This window comes from Onychostoma macrolepis, chromosome 19 (assembly GCF_012432095.1).
Source record: "Onychostoma macrolepis isolate SWU-2019 chromosome 19, ASM1243209v1, whole genome shotgun sequence".
NCBI classification, from domain to species: Eukaryota; Metazoa; Chordata; class Actinopteri; order Cypriniformes; family Cyprinidae; genus Onychostoma; species Onychostoma macrolepis.
This window is the reverse complement of record NC_081173.1, coordinates 25,312,802-25,339,193: the sequence shown is the minus strand read 5'-3', so window position 1 is coordinate 25,339,193 and position 26,392 is coordinate 25,312,802. Positions and strand designations below refer to the sequence as shown.

Genomic DNA, 26,392 nt, shown 5'->3' with positions numbered 1-26,392 from the left:
GCCAGGGGTTTCCAGGTGGTTTCCAAGCTCTTCTAAAATATTTTAGAGCATTTCTATGCAGTAGCCAGTTTCTGGGTGGTTGCTAAGTGGTTAGCAATTCTCTGGAATATTCTGGTCTCTAGACATGATGAGTCCCTACTCTTTTCTCTTATTTTTCCGTCCACAATGTGAAAATTACAAAAAATTACTTTAAAAAGAAAGAATACACCTCCTCAAGAAACCCCACAATTTGGGGCAACACATTGCACCAAAATAAAACAATTTGTTATGGTTTTATTATATATTACACATCCTTAGACTAAATATTCTGTTTCACTCTGTAATGTGTCACATTATGAAGGATAAATGTATTGCAAATGCCATTTTATGTCGTCTTTAAAGAATGGTAATGATTTTCTCTTTCCAATTCATAGTATTCTGAACGATATAGGCAAACCCTCAGGCTGCGTCTGTAGCTAGTCGTCTTTATCATTCCATGCATGTGAGAGTCGGGCAGAAGGTTGAGAGGATTTCATATTAAAGAGAATATAGTTAAGGACCCTAAAGTGATGCACCTCAAAGTCTGACATCACAGCTCAGGGTCAGATCTCCTGTCTGGGCAGTTTTCCAACACAAAGACTGAAAGAAATATATATATCACCCCTGAGAAGAGCCCTTCAAAACCCACAACGCTGTTCTGTAAGCATACAAAGAGGGACAAGGTTACTTCAACGCCACCTGGGCAGATTACAAATCAACCAAAGGCCGTTTATGAGTCTGAGTTATTTAAAGAAAAATGAGCAATTCAGACTATTCATATTCTGCTCTTGTATTGCGAAAGACGCCAGTAAACAGCAGTAAAACGGGTCAAGAGGACAACCATGAAATAAAACACAGTAATAGCATGCATTTATTAAAAAAACGACAGCATTAACCTAATTAAAAGAGCAAACATGGGAGGGGGGGATGATGTCATTATCCAGGTTCAAAAACCTTGAGACATCAGCACGTACATCACTCGCATCATAATGCACGCAGGCCGCATTTCTATTCCAGACTCGCATGCACATTACTTCTTTGTTTATCGTCAACAGGAGTCTGCCTTAAATAGGCTGGAGGACATGAAGGGGGATAATGCCTTTCAACCAAAAGCAAAATAGATACTCAACCTTATTCACTCCTCCAGACTACTGGTTTACCAATATGGGCTTTTAAATGCCTGTATAATACAAATAGAGCAGGGTAGACAGAATAAAACATTAGTCATTTTGTTTTGATCATTGAGATAACTAGTTTTCTTGTAATTTTGTCATGATTTAGACACAGAAAAAAGTATTAGTCTCAATTAAAAAGTGCCTATTTGTAATTAAGTATAGGACCACATAAATATAAACATCATAAATATGTAAACAAATAAAATTGAGAATATAATCATTACTTTTTAATTTGGAGTCTGGCTGTTCCTATGATCAATTATATTATCTGCATATTAATGAGACTGTGACTTCTAAAAATGGCAGGAAAAATTTGAAAATAATTTAAGTTGTGATCATGAGATGCATGATAATAAGGCTTTAATTCTAAAACATACATATAAAAAATATTTTACATTATAGATATTTTACATTATATTACACACACACACAAAATATATATATACACTGCAAAAAATGCTTTTCTTACTTAGATTTTTTGTCTTGTTTCCAGCCAAAATATCTAAAAATTCTTAAATCAAGAAGGATTTTCTAGACAAGTAAAAATTATTGTCTTGTTTTCAGCAAAAACAAGTGAAAATTAAGTGAAACAAGCAAAATAATCTGCCAATGGGGTAAGCAAAATAATCTTATTAAACAAGATTATTTTGCTTACCACATTGGCAGATTATTTTGCTTGTTTCGAGCAAGCAAAATATTTTGACTTGTTTTTGCTGAAAACAAGACAATAATTTTTACTTGTCTAGAAAATCCTTCTTGATTTAAGAATTAGATATTTTGGCTGGAAACAAGACAAAAAATCTAAAGTAAGAAAAGCATTTTTTGCAGTGATACCTGATGAAAACTAAACCTAACATGAAAACTGACAATAGGGAACTCAAAATATTAATAAATTCTGTAGTAGTAAATAAATGATATTAAAATAACAGTGCTTCGGTACTTGGGTTGTTGGACAAGCACACTTTTCTTCAGTCTATCCAGACATAAACAATCAGATCAACTACAATAAGGCCAAGAAGAAAAGTATACGGTTTTACAATGTGGTGCATTCAGTTACAAAAACAAAATGTTTAATAAAACACTTTTATTTCACTATATAACACCTTTCTATAAAAATCAAGGCCACTTTACATGCCACAAAACAAACAAACTCTGCCAGTGCATTCAGTAATGTTAGAAAGTGTTTACCGCTGGTGGTACTTCAGACACCCTGTCCTTCAAACGATCATTAAAATCGACCAAACAATGACTGTGAATGACCATTTTTGTTAAAGTCCCATCTAGATTTAGGCTTAACAGCTTTAAAAACAATCATTATAATAGTACAACTTAACCAGCCAGAAGAAACATCTCGTGTTACCTTTGCTGAAGTCTTTGGGGTCTAGAGAGAGGCTGTATCCCGGCAGGGTCTCCAGCAGGAGTTTGTAGCAGGCCTTCCAGCCCGGTTCAGGGATGGTGGGCGCCACACACTGCATGGCTGCGACGCGTTTGAAGAACGCTGATTTCCGGTGGAAGCCGATGAGCTCGTAGAGCTCTGACAGCACACTGTAACGCTGGATCTTCTCCTCTTCTGACAGCTGAACACATAGACAAATGCTCAAAGACCATTCCTAATTGAGCAGCTTTGAAAACTGATTGTTGTTGCAAGCCCTCACCTGGCCTAGATTGATGTAAACGGCGTTCTGCAGGAATTCAGAAGCCTCCATGGCTCGTTTCTGAATGGCCAACACTCTGACAGCCTTAATACAGGCCTCCAGCTCAATCACTCCTGCACTCTTATACTGAAAGACAGACAACAAGATTTTAATTTTTATGAGTTATGAGCTGTCAATTTAAACTGTTAATTTAGTGCATTAATTATTTATATAAAAAAAATTATTATAAAAAATAAATTAAAGCAATTAATCATGGCCAGGCCTACACATATATCCATCTGAGAAATGCAAGCTTAATTTAAAAAAAATAAAAATAAAAATACATTTTTAAATAAATAAATAAATACATTTTACATGCATAAATACATTAATTATTTTATTTAAATGGGTTTTTGCGCATATGTTTTGGCTTTTTCACAAGTTACAACATAACAACAGATTGTGAGAATTGCACTCTGAGACCATAAATTATAACAATTATCAAATTTAAAAATTACAAAAAAAAATTCATTTGAATTTATTTTTATTTAAACTTTAAATTGTTTTAATTATTTAAGTTTAGTTTTTAAACTTTTAATAATACCTTAAATAATAAAAAATGTTTTGTTCACGATTAAATCAGAATATAACTTTAATACAATAATAAGTAAGGTTTTGAAAATGTATTTCCATAAAGGCACATCATGCCGATATTTCAATCATTCTGCTATACGTGTTTTGTCTTATTTACAAGTTAACATATAATTTCAGATTGTGAAAATTGCCCTCTGAGACCATAAAGATTATAATAACTTGCAATACTGAAGTGCAATGACTAAAATATATTAGTTTAAAAAAAATTGCTCAGAAAATTATATACAATAAGATTTTATTTGCACAACAGATAAATAGGGCACAAACAAATAGGGATTCAGGAATTATTTGTTTTAATTTTAGTTAAAAATCATGCTGACCCCAGTTATTTCAATCATGCTGCTATACATGTTTTGGCTTACTCACAAGTTAAAATATCATTTCAGATTGTGAAATTTGGCCTCTGAGACCATAAAGACAAAAACTTGCAATACTGAAGCTCACTGAACTATATTTAAAGAAAAGATCTGCAGGTCAGAGAAAGGTAACGCTGTACATCCATCTCTTACATGTCTCTGTTCAGGATGTGTCATCATATTTGAAAATCAAAATCAGCAGTGGATAGTTAGTGGCACAAAGTGCTCTGTTCAAATCTATGAATTTACAAGGCTGCAGTGTCCCCTGCTGGCTGCTGGCAGAACAGCTGATGTGGCAGAAATAAGCAGTATGAAAGGAACAGAGACTGAATAAGCAGCTCCATTCACAAGACTGGGGTCAAATACTTTACTTTTCATGAGTCTCACTCAAGACGAGAAACAGTGAGTTTAAAATGCACCATGCAAAAAGATAAGAGCATCTCTAAGGGCTACTTGCTGTGAGATGCACATCAGCAGAGGCATTGTGGGTAAAACACCTACTTAAAAACGAGCCAGCCCTGTTTGCCATCTCAGAGTGAGAGTTGATGAATAATGAAAGAGAACTTTGAGTGTTTAATAAAACAATAAGCCACGAGAAGCTGCATGTTAAAGTGGTTTTACCACAGTTAAAAAGCGCAGTTATGCACGAAGCGACTTAAAACTTAACTGGAGTAAAATTGCTATAATACAAGACTTTGGTAGACTTATTATTTTTAAAAAGGCCAGATATCCATGTTCAATAAATAATTACATTTTTATGATTAAAAGAGTTCGCAAAGGCTGTTTTACAGGTGCTTTAAATGTGCCTCATTAAATCAGATTTTAAAGCTAAAACTCTGTTTTGCAGTTTGTTAATAACTGACAGTAAAGACCTTTATATTTTAATAAAATACTTCCACTTCAAATAAATGCTGTTGTTTTGAACTTTCTATTAATCAAGTATGCTGACAAAAATATTTACATTAAAAATGAATTAAGAAGCACAACTGTTTTTAAAATTGCTAATAATAATAAATGTTTCTTGGGCAGCAGATCAGTATATTAGAATGATTTCTGAAGGATCATGTGACACTGAAGACTGGAGTAATGATGCTGAAAATTCAGTTTTGCATCACAGGAATAAATTATATTTCAGAATAATTTAAAACAATATTATATATCATTTCACAATATTACTGTCTTAACTGTATTTTTTTAGATCAAATAACTGCAACACTGAACTTAAATTTAGTTTAACCTGATTTACTAAAATAAACTGAAATAAATTAATTAGTTATTAATAAAACTATATAGACATTAAAAAAAATAAAAAAATACTAAAAATGATGAAAACACAACAAAAAGTACTATACTTTAACTGAAATTAAAATGAAAGCAGAAAATATAAAGTTAAAAACTGATTCTAAATAATAATAAAACTATAACAGTATCTCAATGGTACTAAAATAACACATGGATAGAACTTCCAGAAAACAAAATTGATCCTCCACAGCAGAGAACATCATCTCGAGCAGATCCTTTGTGTGCAAGAAATTACCTTGCCGTAATAAGAGATGGCCTCCTTGTATTTCTCGATGATGTCCTCCTGACTCAGGCAGTTCTTGGCTCGGCCGATCTCAGTGCTCGTGTCTGCACTGATGCCATTGGTCGTCAGAGCACCTGGACAGGAAGACAAGCGAAACAACCACGATAAATGCACCATGAAAAGTTAAGAAAACAAAGAAGAAAAAGAAGCCAATTCTGCACTCTGCATGCCACTGTAACACATTACCTTATTTTTAAAAGCTATAAAGCCTAAAGTCCACAATAATATTAAAGATTTTTGCATTATGCAGCTCTGAGATATAAGATGCTGCAAAGGAGTTCATTTGTCTGATGCAAGACCAGGAACTCGACAAGCAATCTCTTGAATTACATGAAAGTCATCAAGAAACATATTTAGAGGAAAGAGAAAAATAATTACACACTCGGGATGTTTATTAACGAAACAAGAGAACAAATTTACCCTATTTACTTTATTAATCCATGTCCCTGGTCGTATTGGGAACGATTCATCAGTGCATCATTTTTTATTAAACTTTAATAACCTCCTGGAAAGGCTTTTCATAAATACTATTCAGAAACTGCACTTTGGAAATCTATATTTTGGGCCAAGAACTGTTGGTTTTACCTGGCCAACCGCAGTAATAAAATTATTGATTTCTCATTTCTTTATGTAAATTTAATCTCTTACCTTTAACAATTTTTCTCAAGAAATACAAATGACACCAAAACACTGACCTCTAGTGGCAGCAAATAGCAGATGTTGTAAAGTCGCACTGTAATGTCAAACCCATTAATTACTAATAAATCATCATCAAAAATATAAACCTATCTGCTCTACTGATTTTTATAATGGATGTTTGAATCAGTCATTAACATAATAACTACTACAAAAATCAATAAGAAAACACAAATATCCCATCTAATGATTGCAAAAGTGTTAGAAATCCAGCTGAAATCAAAAGAAAGGATTCAAATCCATGCACTGAAATCACTGTAGATCTTTTCATTGCTGTCAGATCAGAAACACAAAAGGCCACCCAAACACCTGCACGCATGCACAAGCAAAACAAAGTAACTAAAACTACGTCACAAGTGCACAAACGGGCAGGAACAAGAGCCATATCTTGAGCTACACATACTGTACCTGGATCAATGAGAACTTCTTGAGCGCCTGAAGACGGACAGATAAACAAATAGAGAGGGAGAGACAGAGAGAGAGAGAGAGAGAGAGAGAGAGAACCTGGTTCACTCTTGGGCACAAGCAGTGAGCAGTGTTAGTACAGCACATATCAGGGCACAAAATGGTCTGTTATGATCCTGACATTGCTGAATGGTGATAAAGCTGTCTGTAAGAGCGGTGGAGATGAGCAAACAAGCAACAGAACTGAGAAATGATGGGCTCGTTCTAAATAATGACCATTAACAGACGCAGAGGAAGCATGCACGCTTTAAAAAGACATTATTCATTCTCTTAGTTCAGAATATATTAACAAAACATCTTGTACGGTGAAAAGCTGTGTGTTTGTAAGAAACAAATCCATCATTAAGGCATTTTAACTTCAAACTATCACTTCCTGCTTATCACACAGCTTTCGCTTCACAAGACATTAATAGAGTCATGTGGATTACTTGTGAATTATTGCTATGTTTTTATCAGCTGTTTGGACTCCCATTCTGATGGCACCCATTTACTGCAGAGTGAATTTACTGGTCCACAAAGTGATGTAGTGCTGAATTTCTCCAAATCTGTTCCCATAAACAAATAAATTTATCTACATCTTTGATGGCCTGAGGATGAGTACATTTCCAGCTAATTTTTATTTTCCTTTTTTTTTTGTCATACTTAAAATATGTGACCCTGGACCACAAAACCAGTCTTAAGTGTCAATTTTTTGAAACTGGGATTTGTACATGATCTGAAATCTGAATAAATAAGCTTTCCATTGATGTATGAGTTGTAAGGAACGGACAATATTTGCCCGAGATACAACTATTTGAAAATCTGGAATCTGAGGGTGCAAAAAAATCTAAATATTGAGAAAATCACCTTTAAAGTTGCCCAAATAAATTCTTAGCAATGCATATTACTCATCAAAAACGACGTTTTGATATATTTACAGTAGGAAATTTACAAAATATCATGGAATATGATCTTTACTTAATATACTAATGATTTTTGGCATAAAAGAAAAATCAATCATTTATACCCTTACAATGTATTTTTGGCTATTGCTACAAATATACCCCAGCGACGTAAGACTGGTTTTGTGGTCCAGGGTCACATATGTGAATGTCACTGGATTAGATATTAAAATATCAAACCAAACTGCATCTGCACAAATGCTGTGAGAGCTCTTTTTGTTCTTCATTTTGAACAGCATCTATTTTTATAATTTATTACACACATAATTGTTGTGAAATATTTTACTTGGAAAGTGTCTATTTGTTAAAAAATTAAATGCCATTTGATTTGATCATTTGTTATGCACCAATATAAAATTCATTTTAAGTGTGCAAATATTTTTTGGAACTACTGTAGATGCCAATCTGTAGAAAAAACCCTACCGCAGCGCATTAATTAGCAAATGAAACATGTAAATGAATGATATGCTTATTTAGTTAAAATACAATGTTACAGTGTTGTCAGGTTTACACATAGGTAATATGAGCAAATGAATATGATTTATTATTTATTTGTTTAAAAACAGAAAGGAAAAATGGAAAGAAAATAATAAATTGTACAAAATAAATAGATCAATTGAAAACTGACTATGTTGCTCTGTTCTAGAATGATCTCACATTCCTCTATGCTTTAGATCAGCATAACAGATATATCAGCAATAATCATGTGTCTGCTTTAGACTAAACACTTATGCTGCTGTCAGTGGAGAAAAACTCACGATTCACTCCTAATGCTGTTTCATTTAAGAAATAAACATCAAAGAGCAATAAACTACATCGGAGCATGAGCAGACACATCATTTAAGAGACATTCCACTCTTTCACTGGTTTATTCATTTACACATTCATTCATGATGGAAATAAAAACATTATTTCAGTTTCCATAGGAGATCCTCACATTTCTTTCTTGAATATATGTGTGTGGGGAAAAAGCAAAGATATACAGAAGATCTGCAACAGAATTAAATATGAACTCCAGAATCTCTCAAGCCATTAAACCAAAAATATGATGAAGAAAATCATCTTGATACTGTTTGTTTGGATAAAAAGTGTTGTTATAGATGTGTCTGACTGCACTGACCAGGTCTGTGTCTCTTTCCAGCATCGGCAGCAGAGGAGACGCCAGGTTTGCGGGCTCCGCTCTTGCCCGCAGTGCCTCCTGGGTAATGAAAGATGACAGACGCAGAACACAACCCCTCCAAAGCAGCTGAGGAACAACACACAAACCATTTCTCTCTTAATATTCTTCACATCTGCCATGCAGGTTTTAAAGCAAGATGCATTTAGGCAAAGACTGAAAATGTCAGTTGCTTGGAGTTGAACAGTTGGAGATTGTGATGAAAGTTGACTGGGTTTGTTAGCTTGTCAGCACATGGATATAATTTTGCACTGGCATATAAGTAATTTTATCACACCAGGATTATTATGTAACTAAAAGAACTAAAAGTTGTTGACTGAAAATTTAAATTAAATACAAATTTAAAAAGGTTTTTAACATCTCATTTTCTTTTATTTTAACTTCATTTTCTAAAATAACTCAAATAAAATAAAAAGTAGTTTAAAAAAAAAAAAAGTACAAAAATATACTAAAACTTCAGACTTAAAATGAAAACCAAAAATATAAAAAATATAAAAAATTATATACTTATACATATATATATATATATACATATATATATATATATATATATATATATATATATATATATATATATATATATATATATATATATATATATATATACATATATATATATATATATATATATATAAAACCATTTCTGATTTATTTAGTTTAATAACTAAATAAATTAATAGTAATAATTTCAAATAAAATAAAATATTCATAAATTACAATATTACAAAAACTACATTTTATAAAAACAACAAAATTACTAAAACTTGAATTTAAATGAAAAAAATAATATATATATTTTACAATATTAATAAAACTATTGTAGTATGCAGTATCGCAATGATACTAAAATAACACTAACTTGGTGTGAAAGCATATCTGTGAATTATTTATCAATCAATCACCATCTTACCTCCCAGCCACAGGAAGTCATTGACAGACCGCAGGAGCTCTACAGCCATGTGATAATGTACGAGGGCGTCCTGCAGCATGCCTGCCTGCAGACATAGATCCCCAACGTGCTTCCTCATGCGACCCTGACAGCGTTTCTTGTAGTGCCTGAGACAGAGGAGCAGCAACAGGCGTCAGATAAACATTCAGCGTTTACGCACAGAGCTTAATCGATGCAAAACGCGCTCGCAGCCAAGTGCATGTGACGTCAGCCATATTTAATTAAAGTTATTTTTATCAGCGGTGGATCAATGTCGTCTCATTTGGCTCTCCTTATATGGAACACAAATATGCTGATGTGGTTTTGCATCAAGCTTGGTCTTCTGCCGTAGCCCAGGATTTACAGACAGAGAGAGGGAAGCTGGAGGTGAAGATACTGATGCAGAAGGAAGGGGATGCACAGGCAAAACTGGGAGGAGGGGGGGAGGGGGGGACATAACTAAAGTGGACATAATCCAACTTGATGTCAATTCCATGGGGATGAAAAAACTAAGTCAATTCTTTTAAAATGAGGGATTTCTATTTTATAAACATGAGGAGGTAAAACTCTGGTGGAAGGACCCCTATAGATAGTGTGCAAGAGGGTCAAGTGTTATTCAAGTGAGAGCCAGACAGAACAGAAGAATATTCTTCATCTTTACTTTTATAAGTTTACACTTTTGCATAGAGAGGATGTATCAGTAAACATAAATGCTTCATTTTATATATATATATATATAGAGAGAGAGAGAGAGAGAGAGAGAGAGAGAGAGAGAGAGAAACATAGAAAAAATTCATTTATTTACTTGTGTATAAAAGTAATAATATTAATATACATAACACATATATACAAACATACACAGGTGCATCTCAAAAAATTAGAATATCGTGAAAAAGTTCATAATTTTTTGTAACTTATTTCAAACAGTGAAACTTTCATATATTCTAGATTCGCCACATGTAAAGTAAAACATTTCAAAAGTTTGTTTTAATTTTGATGATTAGAGCTTACAGTTTATGAAAGTCAAAAATCCAGTATCTCAAAATATTAGAATATTTCCTAAGATCAATCAAAAAAGGATTTCCAACAGAAAAGTTCAAGTTCTTTAAAGTATGTTGATTTATGCACTCAATACTTGGTCGGGGCTCCTTTAGCACAAATTACAGCATCAGTGAGGTGTGGCATGGAAGCGATCAGCCTGTGGCACAGTCTGTATCGTTGGATCGACTGTTTCTCATCTTTCTCTTGAAAATATCACATAGATTCCATATGGGGTTCAGGTCAGGCGAGTTGGCTGGCCAATCAAGCACAGTAATATCATGGTCAGTAAACCACTAGAAAGTGGTTTTGGCAGTGTGGGCAGGTGCTAAAGTCCTGCTGGAAAAGGAAATCACCATCTCCATAAAGCTTGTCAGCAGATGGAAGCATAAAGTGGTCCAAAATCTCCTGGTAGACGGCTGCATTGACTTTGGACTTGATAAAACACAATGGACCAACACCAGCAGACCCCAAATCATCACTGACTTCAGAAACTTCACACTGGACTTCAAGCAGTTTGGATTCTGTGCCTCTCCAGTCTTCATCCAGACTCCAGACCTTGATTTCCAAATGAAATGCAAAATTTAATTTTGACTTTGGACCACTGAGCAACAATTCAGTTATTTTTCTCCTTAGCCCAGGTAAGACGCTTCTGACGTTGTTTCTGTTTCAGAATTGGCTTGGTAGCCCTTTTCCTGAAGACATCTGAGTTTGGTGACTCTAGATGCACTGACTCCAGCTTCAGTTCACTCCTTGTGAAGCTCTCCCAAGTGTCTGAATCCCTGTTGCTTGTGTACCTTTTCCTACCCAATTTCTTCCTTCCAGTCAACTTGCATTTAATATGCTTTGATACAGCACTCGGTGAACAGCCACCCCTTTCAGTAATGACCTTCTGTGACTTACCCTATTTGTGGAGGGCGTCAATGATTGTCTTCTGGACCATTTCCAAGTCAGCAGTCTTCCCCATTATTATGTCTTCAAAGAACAAGAGATACCCAGAATTTATACTGTAGGGATGGTCATTTAATGAGACTCAAATGTAAATATTCTAATATTTTGAGAAACTTGTTTTTTTTTTACTTTCATGAGCTGTAAGCTCTAATAATCAAAATTAAAACAAACAAATGTTTTGAAATGTTTTACTTTACATGTAATGAATCTAAAATATATGAAAGTTTAACTTTTGAAATTAACTTTTCACGATATTCTAATTAATTGAGATGCACCTGTATATATATATATATATATATAATTACTGAGATTATTATTTTAATAAATAATCAATTAGTTGAAACCTACATTATAGACCTCAAACTTAGTTAAGATATAAAACTCAAACTTGATAAAAAATAAATCAATACTTTTTATATTACTATATGCATTAAAAACAAAAACATATTTAACAATAGAATTAATATAGCATTGCTTTTATATAAATAAATATAATCTTTATAAAAATATAATCTATATTTATAATCTATATTTAATTGCCGATCAAGAACTTCACAACTAAACTCAGAGAGTGTTTTCTATAGACACATGGATGTCATGATATTCAAATTCATGCTGTGACCATAGATGAGATGAGCATAAAGCTTTGCGAGCAATCACTCATGAATTACTGAATGACATCCATGCATTTCTACAGTTAAAACAGACAGAGATAGTGAATAAGAAATACAGTATGCTTGAGTAAACACTTGACCCTTTCAGGCACCAGAACCCAAAGAATCGTTCCCATATTTCCAACACGGATTCAAAATATTCTCACCATAAAGGTGAAGTATGTCATTTATGCATAGCCAAACAGAACTGCAAAACAGTAAAAATCTACCATTAGTCGAGCAAACAGGAAGTTTTCCACTGGTTTATTCAGGCAGGCAGCTCAAAAGAAAAAAAATTACATACTTCACCTTTAAAAAAATTTACTCAAAGACAACTTGAGGACACAAAGTTTCAAAAATCTTTTTCCGTTCCTGCACATTGACTTTCATCTGAAAAAGTTTGACCTTTCTACTCTAAACTGAGACACAAGAGAATCGAGGTCCAACCACTGTGTCACTGATGGGGAGAGGAAGAGGCTGATCAGGTAAGAATTAACTAAACCGGCTCACCTTTTCACACCCAATAATAAACTCACAGGACAGTATGAAAGAAAAGAAGAAAGACAAATAAAACAAGGCAAAACAAGAGAAGGGAAGAAAAACAACAACCATGAAAAACAAATGGCAAAACTCATGAAACAGGATAGAAGATCATGCACGGTTGACCTACAAAACCATCATATTGTGGGACTCCTGGGCATTCAGTATTTACCACAATCAATTCAGACTTAATTTAAGATGAATTATGATCTGCAGATGAACTGCAGAAGGTTTGTGACTTGTAAAAAAGCAAATAACTTCTCAAATCATAAAAATTTAAAATAAATAAATTCAAAATAAAACAAAGTTATAACAGTATAAAATGCATAATTTGTTTTTATTGTTTTATCTATTAATTTATTGGACTGTATTATAATTATATCTATTTATTTATTGGACTACATTATAATTTTATCTATTCATTTATTGGACTATACTATAAATATATAAACATTTTATTGTACGCTAAAATATAAAAATATATAAATAAATGTGTGTGTGTATATACATACATACATACACACACACATACATATATACATATACACAATATCTATAAAACATTAAAAAATATATATATTATTTTATTTGTTTAGTTGAATGTGATGTTGGTTACTGGCCACATGAATGATATATAAATATGTTATTTTATTGTTAAATTATTACTATAAAAAGTTAAATAAATTCAAAATAACACGCTTAAAAACACAAATTAAAATATTTTATTATTGAGATTTTATATATAAATATATAAAATCTCTGGTGAAACTTCAAGTAAATATTTTAGGTCAAAGGGTTTCGGCTGACAAAAAGTTTGTAAATCCATTGTCTAAATAAAAATAACAAAAAATAAAACAGTATAGTCAGTATAAATGCTACAAATAAATTTAGGCATCACAATATTATAATGTACAGTATGAAAAATGCATACATTAAAAGATTACATTTAGTAGTGGTAACAAAATATTAGCGTTTTTCCAAGAATAACTTATATAATAGCACGTACAAGTAAATAGCTGCCTAATATATCGAAATATCAAACAATAACAAATATTTTTAATATCAGCTGATAACCGATATAGTACCTCTATATCATGCATCCCGAATAATGATGCTTGCCTTTGCAGGATAATAATTAAGTGTTAACTGAAGTTTCATAAGCCATCCTTTTCTAGATACAGATATATGTATGGGTTTTCCAATAAGCGATTAATTTGGCTGCCAATAAAGATGAACATATTTTCAGAGCCCAAACTCACCTGCTGTCTGTGTCCAAGCCCACAAAGTCCTTCTTCTCAAACGGCACACACAGCAGTTGTATCTTATCGCCGGATTTATCGGTTGCTCTGTCCAGCCTTTTGGACTCCAGGACAATAAATATAGACTCCACGAAATCCTCCACCCGCTTCTCCACATCAGGACAGTCGTCGTAGCTGGGGTAGAATGCCACATCTGTCCGCTGCTGTTCCGCCACCTCCCCCTGCAGCCCGAACACCAGCAGCCGCGAGTCGTACAGCGTGGAGCCGAACACCTCCTTCTGCCCGTGGAACCGGTCGGACGTCTGCGGCCACTCTTTGGCCGTGGTGCAGCTGGTCACTGAGATGAGACCCACCACTTTGCGGTGGGTCTGAAAGTCACCCCATTCATTGTTCTCAGGGGGGTAATGGTGGCGGTACCGGATGAAGAGGACGCGCTGGGAGTCCCGTATGTTAACCTGGCTCACGCTGGTGACGCGTTTGTAGATGCGGAAGAACTGGTCCTCTGGGACGATGCCCATGGGCTGGACCACCACCAGGACCGTCTGATGGTCCTCAGCACACTGCATGTAGTCTGGAACGCTCATGTCTGCATACAGTGACTCTAGAGAAGGAAAACAATCCACAAAACAACATATTGTTTTATTATAGCAGGTTTCAAAAGCGTTTAATGGAGTTATCCATTTATTCTATTGTACATTTTAATATTTTGATGTCTGACGTAAATGTTTTTTATTAAAACAACAGGCAAAACAGAAATTCAAATTAAATATAAAATATGTATATACATATATATATATATATATATATATTAGTGCTGTCAAACAATTAATCGCATCCAAAATAAAAGTTTTTGTTTACATTATATATGTATGTGTACTGTGTATATTTATTATGAATATATAAATACACACGCATACATATATTTTGAAAATATTTACACGTTTATGCATTTATATATTCATATTCTTATATTTTATATTATATATAAATATATTTAATATATAAACAAGATATTTTTCTTAAATATATACATACATACATACATACATACATACATACATGTCTGTCTATTTATATATACATAATAAATATACACATATATTATGTAAACAAAACCTTTTATTTTGGATGCGATTAATCGTTTGACATCACTAATATATATATATATATATATATACACACACACACACACACATATATATACATTAATACACACACAGGCAGCCAAAATGTTGCAATAAAGTTTTTTTTTTTTTTATTCTTTCAAGAGCTCACAAACGCTGCATTTATTTGCTCAAAAATGCTATAAAAACAGCAATATTTTAATATTATTAAAATTTAAAATAACTGTTTTGTAACTGCATATATTTTAAAATCTGTAATTTATTCCTGTGATGCAAAACTGAATTTCCAGGCACCATTACTTCAGACTTCGGTCTCATATGAACCTTAAGAAATCATTCTAATATTCTGATTTTCTGATCAATTATTAATTATGGTTCTTAGCATCAATGTTGAAAACAGTAATGTAATGTAGTAGTGTTCTGCTTGACAGAAATTAATGTTTAATCTTCATTTAAATATACTGTCCTACTAATATAAAAAGGACTACTGAAGTAACTTCAGTAAACAAGTAAATAAGTAAAATAAAATCCCAGAACATGTAATATTTTACATATTCGTAACCATAAACTGAATGAAACAAAAGTGCATTATAAAATCCAACAATAAAAACAAACCAAAGAGTCCAATCTTTCAGCCTTAAGCAAAAACTTAAAGCGTTCCTTATTAAATTAATCCTGTTTCATGAAACAATCATCATTGAATGTTCATTCAAAATGACATATTTGTATAACATTTGTGTTTATTTTGGGCTGATTTCAAAGGCGTGTTTGAATGAAACCGCTTCAAATTTATCAGCAGATATCAACGTGTCAACAGCGTATTAACGTACGTTATGAAACTCACAACACAGAAAGTGTAAAATTTATTCCAATATAACGCTGACAGAATAATCATACGATTTTAAAACATGAGTGCAAAAGCTTGTTTTTACTCACAAACGCTCTTCCTGTCTACACTGCTGCTGCTTCTTCTGCTTCAGTCTGTCAATGAGAAAGAAGCGTGTGACTCATTCATGTGTTTTAAGCGCCCCTGTTGGATGGGCTCCAACATTCGCTGTGTAATTAATATAATATAATATAATATAATATAATATAATATAATATAATATAATATAATATAATATAATATAATATAATATAATATAATATAATATAATATAATATAATATAATATAATATAATATAATATAATATAATATAATATAATATAATATAATATAATATAACATATATGCTGTCAAATGATTAATCACGATTAATCGCATCCAAAATAAAAGTTTTTGTTTACATAATATATGTATGTGTACTGTGTATTATGTATATGTAAATACACACACATACAGTATATATTTTGAAAATATTTACATGTATATACATTTACACATTCATATTCTTATATTTTATATTATATTTAAATATATTTAATATAAAAATATAACATATTTGTTTAAATATATACATGCACGCGTTTATATAAATATACGCAGTAAACACACATTTATTATGAAAACAAAAACTTTTATTTTGAATGCAATTAATTGCGATTAATCATTTGACAGCACTAAATATAATATAATATAATATAATAATGTTAATCATATGTTTAATGTTTGCAGCAAAAAGATAACTTTTCTACAACATAATTCATTTTCTAATTCTAGTATATTAATATAATAAAAATATAAAATCTTTATTTTTTTATTAATATAATATTTTTATTTTAATATATTACAGGGGTTTTCAAACTTGTCCTGGGGCCTGTACCATGCAGCTGGTTTAGCTGGTTAGCCGGGTTAAGTTTCAGTTTAGTTTGCACCAATCCTGGGTTTTGTACCTTGAAAGTGGCTTGGCTTTTTGCGGCATTCATTGCCATAATAACTTACACTCCAGGGGCCCGTACCATGATGGTGGCTGAACAAACTCAGGGTTACAGGATTAATTTTGAGTTGACAAAACCAAACCAGTCCAATCCGGCTTTGTTGGTACCATGAAGCTGATCATCAACTTTCTCTGTCAACTCAGGCTTGATCCTGAGTTAATGGAGCACATGCACATGAAAGTGTGACATCAGTAATGAGCAGCCAATCACATGCCTTAAAACTTTGATTCACTTCTTGTGAGAGAGTCAGTGTGAAGATTAAAAGATTGGACAATTTGAAGAATTTAAACATTTACACAGCACGATCATGAAACAATCTGTCCACGAAAGAGGAAAACTTATCTTACCATATAAGTGCAAGTAAAAGTTGTAAAGTTAGTTTACAGAGTTGATAATATTTATAGGTATAAAAACACTTAAAAACTAAGCTCATATGTAGTCATGTTTAAAACTATTGATTCTAAAAGTTATTAATATTGCATATTATCTATATGTTTACATTGATTTTAAATTAAAGCTTAATAATTACTATTAAACTAAGCTGGCTTGTGTAATGGATTAAGGGTATAATAATTATATAAATAATTTAAAATAATTCTAAAAAATAATCTCTAAAAATCAGATGATTTTATCTTTAAAAATGTTTTACTATGTAGCGTCCTTTAATTTGGAGTAAGAGAAACTGGAGGAGTGGCTTTATTGCATCAGAGACGTGTCACTTTGCTTGATGCTGATTGGTCAAATATCGGTTTAAGATCTCTAAACCAGAACATAACCTGCCCCGGAGCAGGTTAGCTGTGGAGCGTAAGTTACTATGGCGATGAACACTGCTAAAAGCCAAGCCACTTTCATGGTACCTAAAACCCAGAGTTGGCGCAAACTAAACTGTAACTTACCTGGCTAGCCTGCTAAACCGGCTTCATGGTACAGGCCCCAGGGCTAACCTGCAGGTTATGTTCTGAGTTAGAGATGGCAAACTGAAATTGGACCAATCAGATGCGAGCAAACTGACACATGTCTGACACAAAAAAAAAAGTCACTCCCCCAGTTTATCTTGCTCCAAATTAAAGGACACTAGCTCTATAAAAAAAATAAAAAAAATTGTCTGGCTTTAATGATAATTACTTAGAGTTATTTTATATGATTTATTTAATTATATGATTTATATTATTGTTAATCCATTACACACAAGCAATTTTAGTTTAACAGTTATTGTAAATCATTTATTTTAAATGAATGTTAATATATACAGATTGTATATAATATAAATAAATTGAAGAATCAATAGATAACGCTTTAAAAATTATTGTGATCTTACATATTCGAGTCTCTATCGCTGTATATTTCCAACTTCGTGATTGGCTGTTCACCAGTGATGTCACACATTCACGTGCACGTGCTCCACAAACTCAGGATCAAAGCCTGAGTTGATAAAGAAAGATGATAATCAGCATCATGGTACCTACAAAGCCGAATTGGAGTGGTTTAATCCTGTAATTCTGAATTTGTTCATCTACCATCATGGTACAGGCCCCTGGAGGACCCCTTGCCCTGCACAGGTTTGAAAACCACTGTATTAGCCTGTCTTTATTTTTACGTTCTCCATTTGTACATTAAATTCAACAAAAATTTCATACATATAGTACAGTGGTTTTCAAACCTGTCCAGGAGGACCCCCTGCCCTGCACATTTTGTACATCTCCCTAATCAGACACACCCAGTTTAGTTCTTGCAGTCTCCACTAATGAGCTGATGAGTGGAATCAGGTGTGTTAGATGAGGGAGACATACAAAATGTGCAGGGCAAGGGGTCCTCTAGGTTTGAAAACCCCTGATATAATATATCCAGAAAACGTTTCCAAAATGTAAGCGAGAAGTTGATCATTTCAGGGACCGCTCCACTCAGAGGCCTCCCTCACAGTGTAGACCTCTCCGCTCGCCTGCAGGCGTCCCCCTCTGCGCCTGTCATATGATCAGCTTCCCGTTTGTTTGTGTTCATGCAGCAAGCTAACCGCTTCCCACTATGAAACCTCCGCATCTCTATCCAAACTAAACCTGTAATCAACACCGATCCCACCTCAATCACTCAACCAGAGCCTGCAGAGTCCACACAGACAGATCAGAGGGATTCAAAGCTTTAAAAACGGGGTTATAATGTCGATCGAGTACGAGCAGCAGCTAGCCGGAAGCCTGGTGGACTCTTTCCCTAAAGATTTCGGCTACGGCGTGGAAAACATGGATATGATGCAGGAAAACCTGGAAAACTCTCCGTCTGCAGACAATAAACCCAGAATCCTGCTGATGGGACTGAGGCGCAGCGGGAAATCCTCCATCCAGAAGGTCAGATCCCATTGGGATACAGCAGTCACTGCACTAACAATAAAAGTACCATGGTAAAGCTTTGGATTTGAACACTAACGTTACTGATATAATTCCACGCTGTTCTATGAAGTACATAGGTGTATCGTTTCTTACAAAAACGTACTGTGGCAGTACCAATGGTACAATAATGGTATCAGATGGTAGTGTTGTTTTTACGTAACGTTATACCGTGGTACGTCCAAAAATACCATGGTACGTGTTAAAACGCATTATATTACCAAGGTGCCATAATACCAATAAACTGGACGTGTAATACCATGGTATTATTGGAAGTATCATGGACTACCACACAAATACAATTGTATATGAATTTCAGTACCATGGAATGTTTAGACGTGCAACACTGTTACCGTCACTGTAACGTTACTATGGTACCGCCACAGTAAGCTAAACGTTTTGGTATTATTAATTATTATTATTATTTTTTTTTTTATAAGTGTAACCATTATAGCAGTATATTAAAACCATTTACCATTTTATATTTTTTGTTAGATTAATTTTAAATGTATTATATAATTTATATATATATATATATATATATATATGTATGTATATAAAATTGTATAGAATTTCTATATAAAGTATACTACGTTTATGTATCTCATTTAGCTAGCAGATGTTGATTCAAGTCAACAAAGTTAAATTCCTATTGAATAAATTCAATTTTTGTTAGCTGTTTAGTGATCATATTGTGCATGACTCATCAGTGTATGCATGTTACTGCATAAAAGAAAAATGCTTTTCTTCATATTTTATCAAAATGGAACTTCTACTGACATAACTAAGTGAAATACGTTTCAAATATTGCTTCACGTTACATTTAGAACTATAATTGCAAAAGAACATTTCCTGTTATTAAGTAACATTTAATGGTGCTTAAAATACTTTATCCTCTAGAACTCATTTTCTGTTAGATGTGTGTCGATGAAATAATATTGTTGTCTTTAAGATGTAAGCCTAGTGTTTATGATTGAATAAGGAATGAATCGGTTATGTTTTATAATATCTGTATTTGTACATTGCATATTCACCTATGATTTAATGTTGTGAATCTCAGGTGGTGTTTCATAAGATGTCCCCAAACGAGACACTCTTCCTGGAGAGCACCAACAAGATCTGCAAGGATGATATCTCTGGCAGTTCCTTTGTAAATTTTCACATATGGGACTTTCCAGGGCAGGTGGACTTTTTCGACCCTACATTTGATTATGAGATGATTTTCAGGGGCACCGGCGCGTTGATTTTCGTCATCGATGCTCAGGTGAGCTGACACAAGTGAAATATAAGGATTCTGAGAGTGATTGTTGTTTAATACGCATACTTTCATTTTTACTTTTTTGGTATGGCAATTGGCTCCATGCCTGGCAAAGACTTTGCAGCTATCTTACCATTGTGTTTAGATGTCTCTCTCTCTCTCTCTGTAGGATGACTATGTAGAAGCATTAGGCCGGCTACATTTGACGGTGTCGCGAGCGTTCAGGGTGAACCCGGAGATCAATTTTGAGGTGTTTATACACAAGGTGGATGGTTTATCAGACGATCATAAGATAGAAACGCAGAGAGACATTCATCAGAGGGCTAACGATGATCTAGCCGATGCCAGTCTGGAAAAGCTTCACCTCAGGTTTGTCATACTGATCCTAAAGCCGGATCAATTTGCCATGATACAGTCTAATAACAGATAGAGAGCGTTTGGTAGGATTATGTTGTGCTTTCAGCAGGGCTACAGTGATATTCCAGCAAGTTCCAGCAGGTATGTTGTGAGTTCCAATGTGTTTGAGAATGTGTACTAAATAGTGTAATCTTTCTAAATAATTGAAATAAAATAAAATATAAATATTTGATGATTTTTTTTATAACTAACTGAAATAAAATAAATTTAAGTTGAAGTACTAGGATTACTAAAAGTGAATTGAAAATAAGTTAAAGCTAAATAGAAATATATTATAAAAATACCAAGAACACATAATAAAATATCAAAAACAAACAAAAATTGAAATAAATTATAAAAGTAAAAGCTAATTCAAGTAAGTAATAATACTGAAATAGCACTGGTAATACAGGCAATACATTCTCTTGATATTATATTTACCCTTTTTATTTTTATTCAGATATCTAGGAAAACACTTTTATTTTCTTTAAAATATTTAATGCAAATCCAAAACTTTTATCCACCTCCAAAACCTCTTTTCAAGGTCCTTAGGCCAGGAAAAATAATATTTACCAATATTATCAGTCTACTTTTCTCTGCCTAATCAAATCCTGTTGGATAAAATTAAGTCTCAGTCTACACTATTCTAATATACAAAAAATGCGTCACGTTTTGGAAGTTCAATGTGTTTGTTGTTTTTAAAATTATATTATTTCCATGTAATGTTTACTTTTTAATATTATGCGAATTGCTTGAATTCCTCAGTCGTTTGAGCTAATTTTCTGGCATTTCTGGATGAAATGTGTGTTAAATTACATAATATATTATGTATGAATTATGTGAGCAATATTTCTTTATTTGGTTTCAGTTTCTATCTCACCAGCATCTATGATCACTCGATATTTGAGGCCTTCAGTAAGGTGGTCCAGAAACTCATCCCTCAACTGCCCACTCTGGAAAACCTCCTCAACATATTCATTTCTGTATGTACACAGCTGCATATCCTCATTTTTATCTTCCTCTTTAAATTGAGAATGTCTCTTTCCAATTGTGCAAACCGAGCAAGATTCCATTTGTACTGTACTTAGTCTAGTCAAAATCCATGGTGCATATTTGTCAATATATTGTACCCTTTTCAGAATTCTGGGATTGAGAAAGCGTTCCTGTTCGATGTGGTCAGTAAGATCTACATCGCCACGGACAGCTCTCCAGTGGACATGCAGTCATACGAGCTCTGCTGTGATATGATCGATGTCGTCATTGACGTCTCATGTATTTACGGGTGAGAAACTGTGATGCAATGCTCTATAAACTCACTACCGTTCAAACGTTTGGGGTTGAGAAGATTGAGGTTTCTGAAAGTCTCTTAAACCCATCATGGCTGCATTTAAGCAAACACAGTTAAAACAGGGAAAAATGTGAAATGTTATTACAACTTAAAATAACTGTTTTGTATTTTAAAGGAACACTCCACTTTTTTTGGAAATAGGCTCATTCTCCAACTCCCCCAGAGTTAATAAGTTGAGTTTTACCGTTTTTTAAATCCATTCAGCCGATCTCCGGGTCTGGCGATAGCACTTTTAGCATAGCTTAGCATAGATCATTGAATCCTATTAGACCAGTAGCATCGCGTTCAAAAATGACCAAAGAGTTTCGATATTTGTCCTATTTAAAACATGACTCTTCTGTAGTTATATCGTGTACTAAGACCGGCGGAAAATGAAAAGTTGCGATTTTCTAGTCCGATATGATTAGGAACTATACTCCCAATCCGGTAATAATCAAGGAACTTTGCTGCGGCAGCAGGCGCAGTGATACGCAGGCGCCTGAAAGTAGTCCCCAGCTATATTATAACTAGGTACCTGGCTGGGGACTACTTTCAGGCGCTGCATAATAGCACTGCGCCTGCTGCGGCCATGGTACGGCAGCAAAGTTCCTTGATTATTACGCCAGAATGAGAGTATAGTTCCTAGCAAAATCGGACTAGAAAATCGCAACTTTTCATTTTCCGCCGGTCTTAGTACACGATATAACTACAGAAGAGTCAAGTTTTAAATAGGACAAATATCGAAACTCTTTGGTCATTTTTGAACGCGATGCTACTGGTCTAATAGGATTCAATGATCTATGCTAAAAGTGCTATCGCCAGACCCGGAGATCGGCTGAATGGATTCAAAAACGGTAAAACTCAACTTATTAACTCTGGGGGAGTTGGAGAATGAGCCTATTTCCAAAAAAAGTGGAGTGTTCCTTTAAAGCTGCAGTCCGTAAGTTTTGCCTCTTTGTCGCCATCTCTGTTTGAAAACCTGGAATTGCAGCTTTTTGTGGAATTATCTTGGTTGCGTGGGTCGTGAGTTGGCACGGCTCCAGCGCGGCTGAATCTAATGTTTTGAGGTGAATGTGTGGCTGTCAGTCACCTCACCAGTGTGGATGTTTACTGTACTTCGCAATCACAGATTCTAGCCTACGTTTTGAAATCTATGACCCAAATAAGAATTTTCACCGTATATTGCCATCTGAACAAGTAGCAAGTCTGCCACGTTTGTTCTGACCAACTGAGGAAAAAAACACTACCATAAATCGCGCTACCAATGGTGATTTAATCTAAAGATCGGTTGGCTCATATCACATCAAACCGTGCAAATTATTATTATTGTTATACTTTATTCTCAAATTATTAATGTTAACAACATCAGCATTGTGTCACTATGAGTATAGCGTGTAGATTTCAATTTCGGCAAATTATGCTCCCTTCGAACTGGTTCTCTTTAAAATACAAATCTTGTGTAATAAGGCTATTTGTAATCAGAAGCACATTTAAAACTGGAATATAACTTAACTTCCGGATCCTCACATGCGATAGCCTACTAGCCGGGACAATTTCATGTTTACAGACGTGACATAATGATGCAATGCCATGCTCGAATTTCCCGCGGAAACTTATCCGTACCACTCAAATTAGAAAACTTTATTATAAGCTAACCATTGTGAATCAGGCTAAAGTAAGGCGATAGTTTTGAACACTGGCTGCTTATGTACTTACTCGCATATTGATTTCGGATCATTTTTAACCAAAAAAAAGTTACGGACTGCAGCATTACTATATTTTAAAATGTAATTTATTTCTGTAATGTGAAGTTAAATATTCAGTTTTGTCATTATGATCCTTCATAAATCATTCTAATATGCTGATTTGCTGTAAACGTTTCTTATTATTATCAATGTTGAAAACATTTTTGATCAGTTTAATGGGTCCTTGCTCAAAAGTGTTACTTTCTTAAAATTCTTATTTACCCCAAACTTTTGAACAGTAATGTATACTAGTTAAAAAAAAAAAAAAAAAAGGATTCTATTGATTATGTATCCTTTTATAATGCTGACAGTGTGTGACATAAGATTATTGTTATATATTGTGTCTTCTATTATGTGTTAGAGCTTTTTTTTTTACCCATTTATTGAATGTTTTTAGCCTAAAAGACGACAGCAGCAGTAACGCTTATGATAAGGAGTCTCTGGCCATCATAAAGCTGAACAACACCACAGTGCTTTACCTGAAGGAGGTCACCAAGTTCCTGGCTCTGGTCTGCATCCTGAGAGAAGAGAGCTTTGAGAGAAAAGGTACAAACGTTTGACATGATCATTCGCTATAGATTATCAGCATGTTTTGTTGACTCGTGTGAAGGTAAAGTGCCACATAGAACCATTTTTGGCTCTCCAAAGAACCTTTCGGTGAAAAGTTCTTAAAAGAACCCTGTATGAAGAACATTTGGAAAATCTAAAGTATCTTTTTTTTTTTTTTTTCCTCCCTATAAAGAAGCTTTTGTAGAATGGAAAAGTTCCATGGATGTTTAAGTTCTTCACTGAACCTCAGAAGCCATAATTAAAGGGTTTGTTCACCCAAAAATGAAAATTCTGTCATTAATTACTCTCCCTCATGTCGACCTTCGTTCATCTTTAGAACATGAATTAAGATATTTTTGATCAAATCTGAGAGCTCTCTGACCCTCCCATAGACCGCAATGCAACTGCAATGTTCCCAGGTCCGGAAACGCAGCAAGGACACTGGTAAAATAATTCATGTGACATCAGTGGTTCACGAGGGAGAGTAATTAATGACAGAATTTTCATTTTTGGGTGAACTAACCCTTTAAGAGTGTCAAATTTTTCCCAAATGTTTGTTATTCTTCCATTGGTTGGTCTCACACTATGTGAGTAGCTGAATAGTTGATATTTCCGACTGCTCGAACCAACAAAATGATGAAAGCACCACAGTGTTTCTTACTTAAAGATGTCTCTCTTGCAATCTCACACATGCCTCATGTCTCTATCTTCCACAGGTTTGATAGACTACAACTTCCACTGCTTTCGAAAGGCCATCCATGAGGTATTCGAGGTGAGCAGCTCCACCCAGAGGACAGGAGTGGCGGTGCAGTCCAGCCCCCCCAGCTGCAGCGGTAACGGCCTGGCCCGACTCAAATCCTCAGCGCTGAACGGTACACCCAGGAGCCTGGTTTAACCCAGGACACACGGACCTCTAAGAACACAGGGCCTTCACACTAGTGCGCTGAACGTGCACTAACGTACACGTGAGATTACTGGAGCGTCTCTCTACTTATACCTGCTGTTCCAGGACATGAGAGACACAACAGGACACTCATACAGGACAGACTACATTGCTGCTTTTTTATGATATTTTGATGTGTGTGAGAGAGAGAGAGTGAGAATGTGTGCAGATGCAGCATCAGCTGTTATAATGGGGGAAATGGGAAAACTTTAGCCAACATAATGAGGCACAATTAAATGATTAAATGGTAAATACAGTCTCAAAACTATATCATTATGTGTTTATGGTGGCCAAAAGTGCTGTCTAGATAGGGTGCTCACTAAGTTTTGAGACGCATTCCATCTTTCAGAAGTTTGAGGGTGAATTTTACAAAAAAACATGTTCAAGTAACATTTCACAAACAAATCAAAATGGGGGAAAAAAAGGCTTAAATTATGCCTATTTTTAGGTGCATTAAATATGTTTGCATTGTGATAAAACGCATTTTACCCAAATTCTCATTGCCATAATAGGTCAGAAAATTTTACTATTTTTATTTTTTGTAATTCATATTCACAATTTTTTTTTCAATTGTCATTACTTTAATGCAGTATTTTAATTGTATTACAGTAAAAAACTGTAAACTTTATTTAAATTAGTATAAACGTTGTATGATAAAGACCATGTAATTCCTTACCATTCAATATAATATATTTTATTTATTTTTTTCACTTTTTTTCACTT

General features: G+C 34.0%; 2 protein-coding genes across 3 annotated transcripts in view; one reads left to right on the top strand and one right to left on the bottom strand.

Moving 5' to 3' along the window:
• The window catches only part of trappc9 (trafficking protein particle complex subunit 9), a 224,263-nt gene extending 208,088 nt beyond the window's left edge, over nt 1–16,175 (bottom strand). The window contains exons 1-8 of one of the 2 annotated variants that reach the window (XM_058753279.1): nt 16,131–16,175; nt 14,071–14,671; nt 9,612–9,757; nt 8,645–8,770; nt 6,527–6,553; nt 5,375–5,496; nt 2,849–2,974; nt 2,554–2,770 (exon numbers count right to left, since the gene is read on the bottom strand). In XM_058753279.1, coding sequence (XP_058609262.1) covers nt 2,554–2,770; nt 2,849–2,974; nt 5,375–5,496; nt 6,527–6,553; nt 8,645–8,770; nt 9,612–9,757; nt 14,071–14,654 — 1,348 coding nt within the window. In that variant the 5' untranslated portion in view covers nt 14,655–14,671; nt 16,131–16,175. The remainder of the gene's footprint in view (nt 1–2,553; nt 2,771–2,848; nt 2,975–5,374; nt 5,497–6,526; nt 6,554–8,644; nt 8,771–9,611; nt 9,758–14,070; nt 14,672–16,130) is intronic. The other variant, XM_058753280.1, reaches the window with a different exon arrangement.
• A 2,711-nt stretch (nt 16,176–18,886) lies between these two features.
• Nucleotides 18,887–26,392, top strand: rragcb (Ras-related GTP binding Cb). Its single transcript, XM_058752461.1, has 7 exons — nt 18,887–19,412; nt 20,512–20,715; nt 20,879–21,078; nt 21,974–22,088; nt 22,245–22,387; nt 24,575–24,723; nt 25,443–26,392. The coding sequence occupies exons 1-7, from the start codon at nt 19,227–19,229 to the stop codon at nt 25,619–25,621; spliced, it is 1,176 nt and encodes a 391-aa protein (XP_058608444.1). The 5' UTR covers nt 18,887–19,226; the 3' UTR covers nt 25,622–26,392.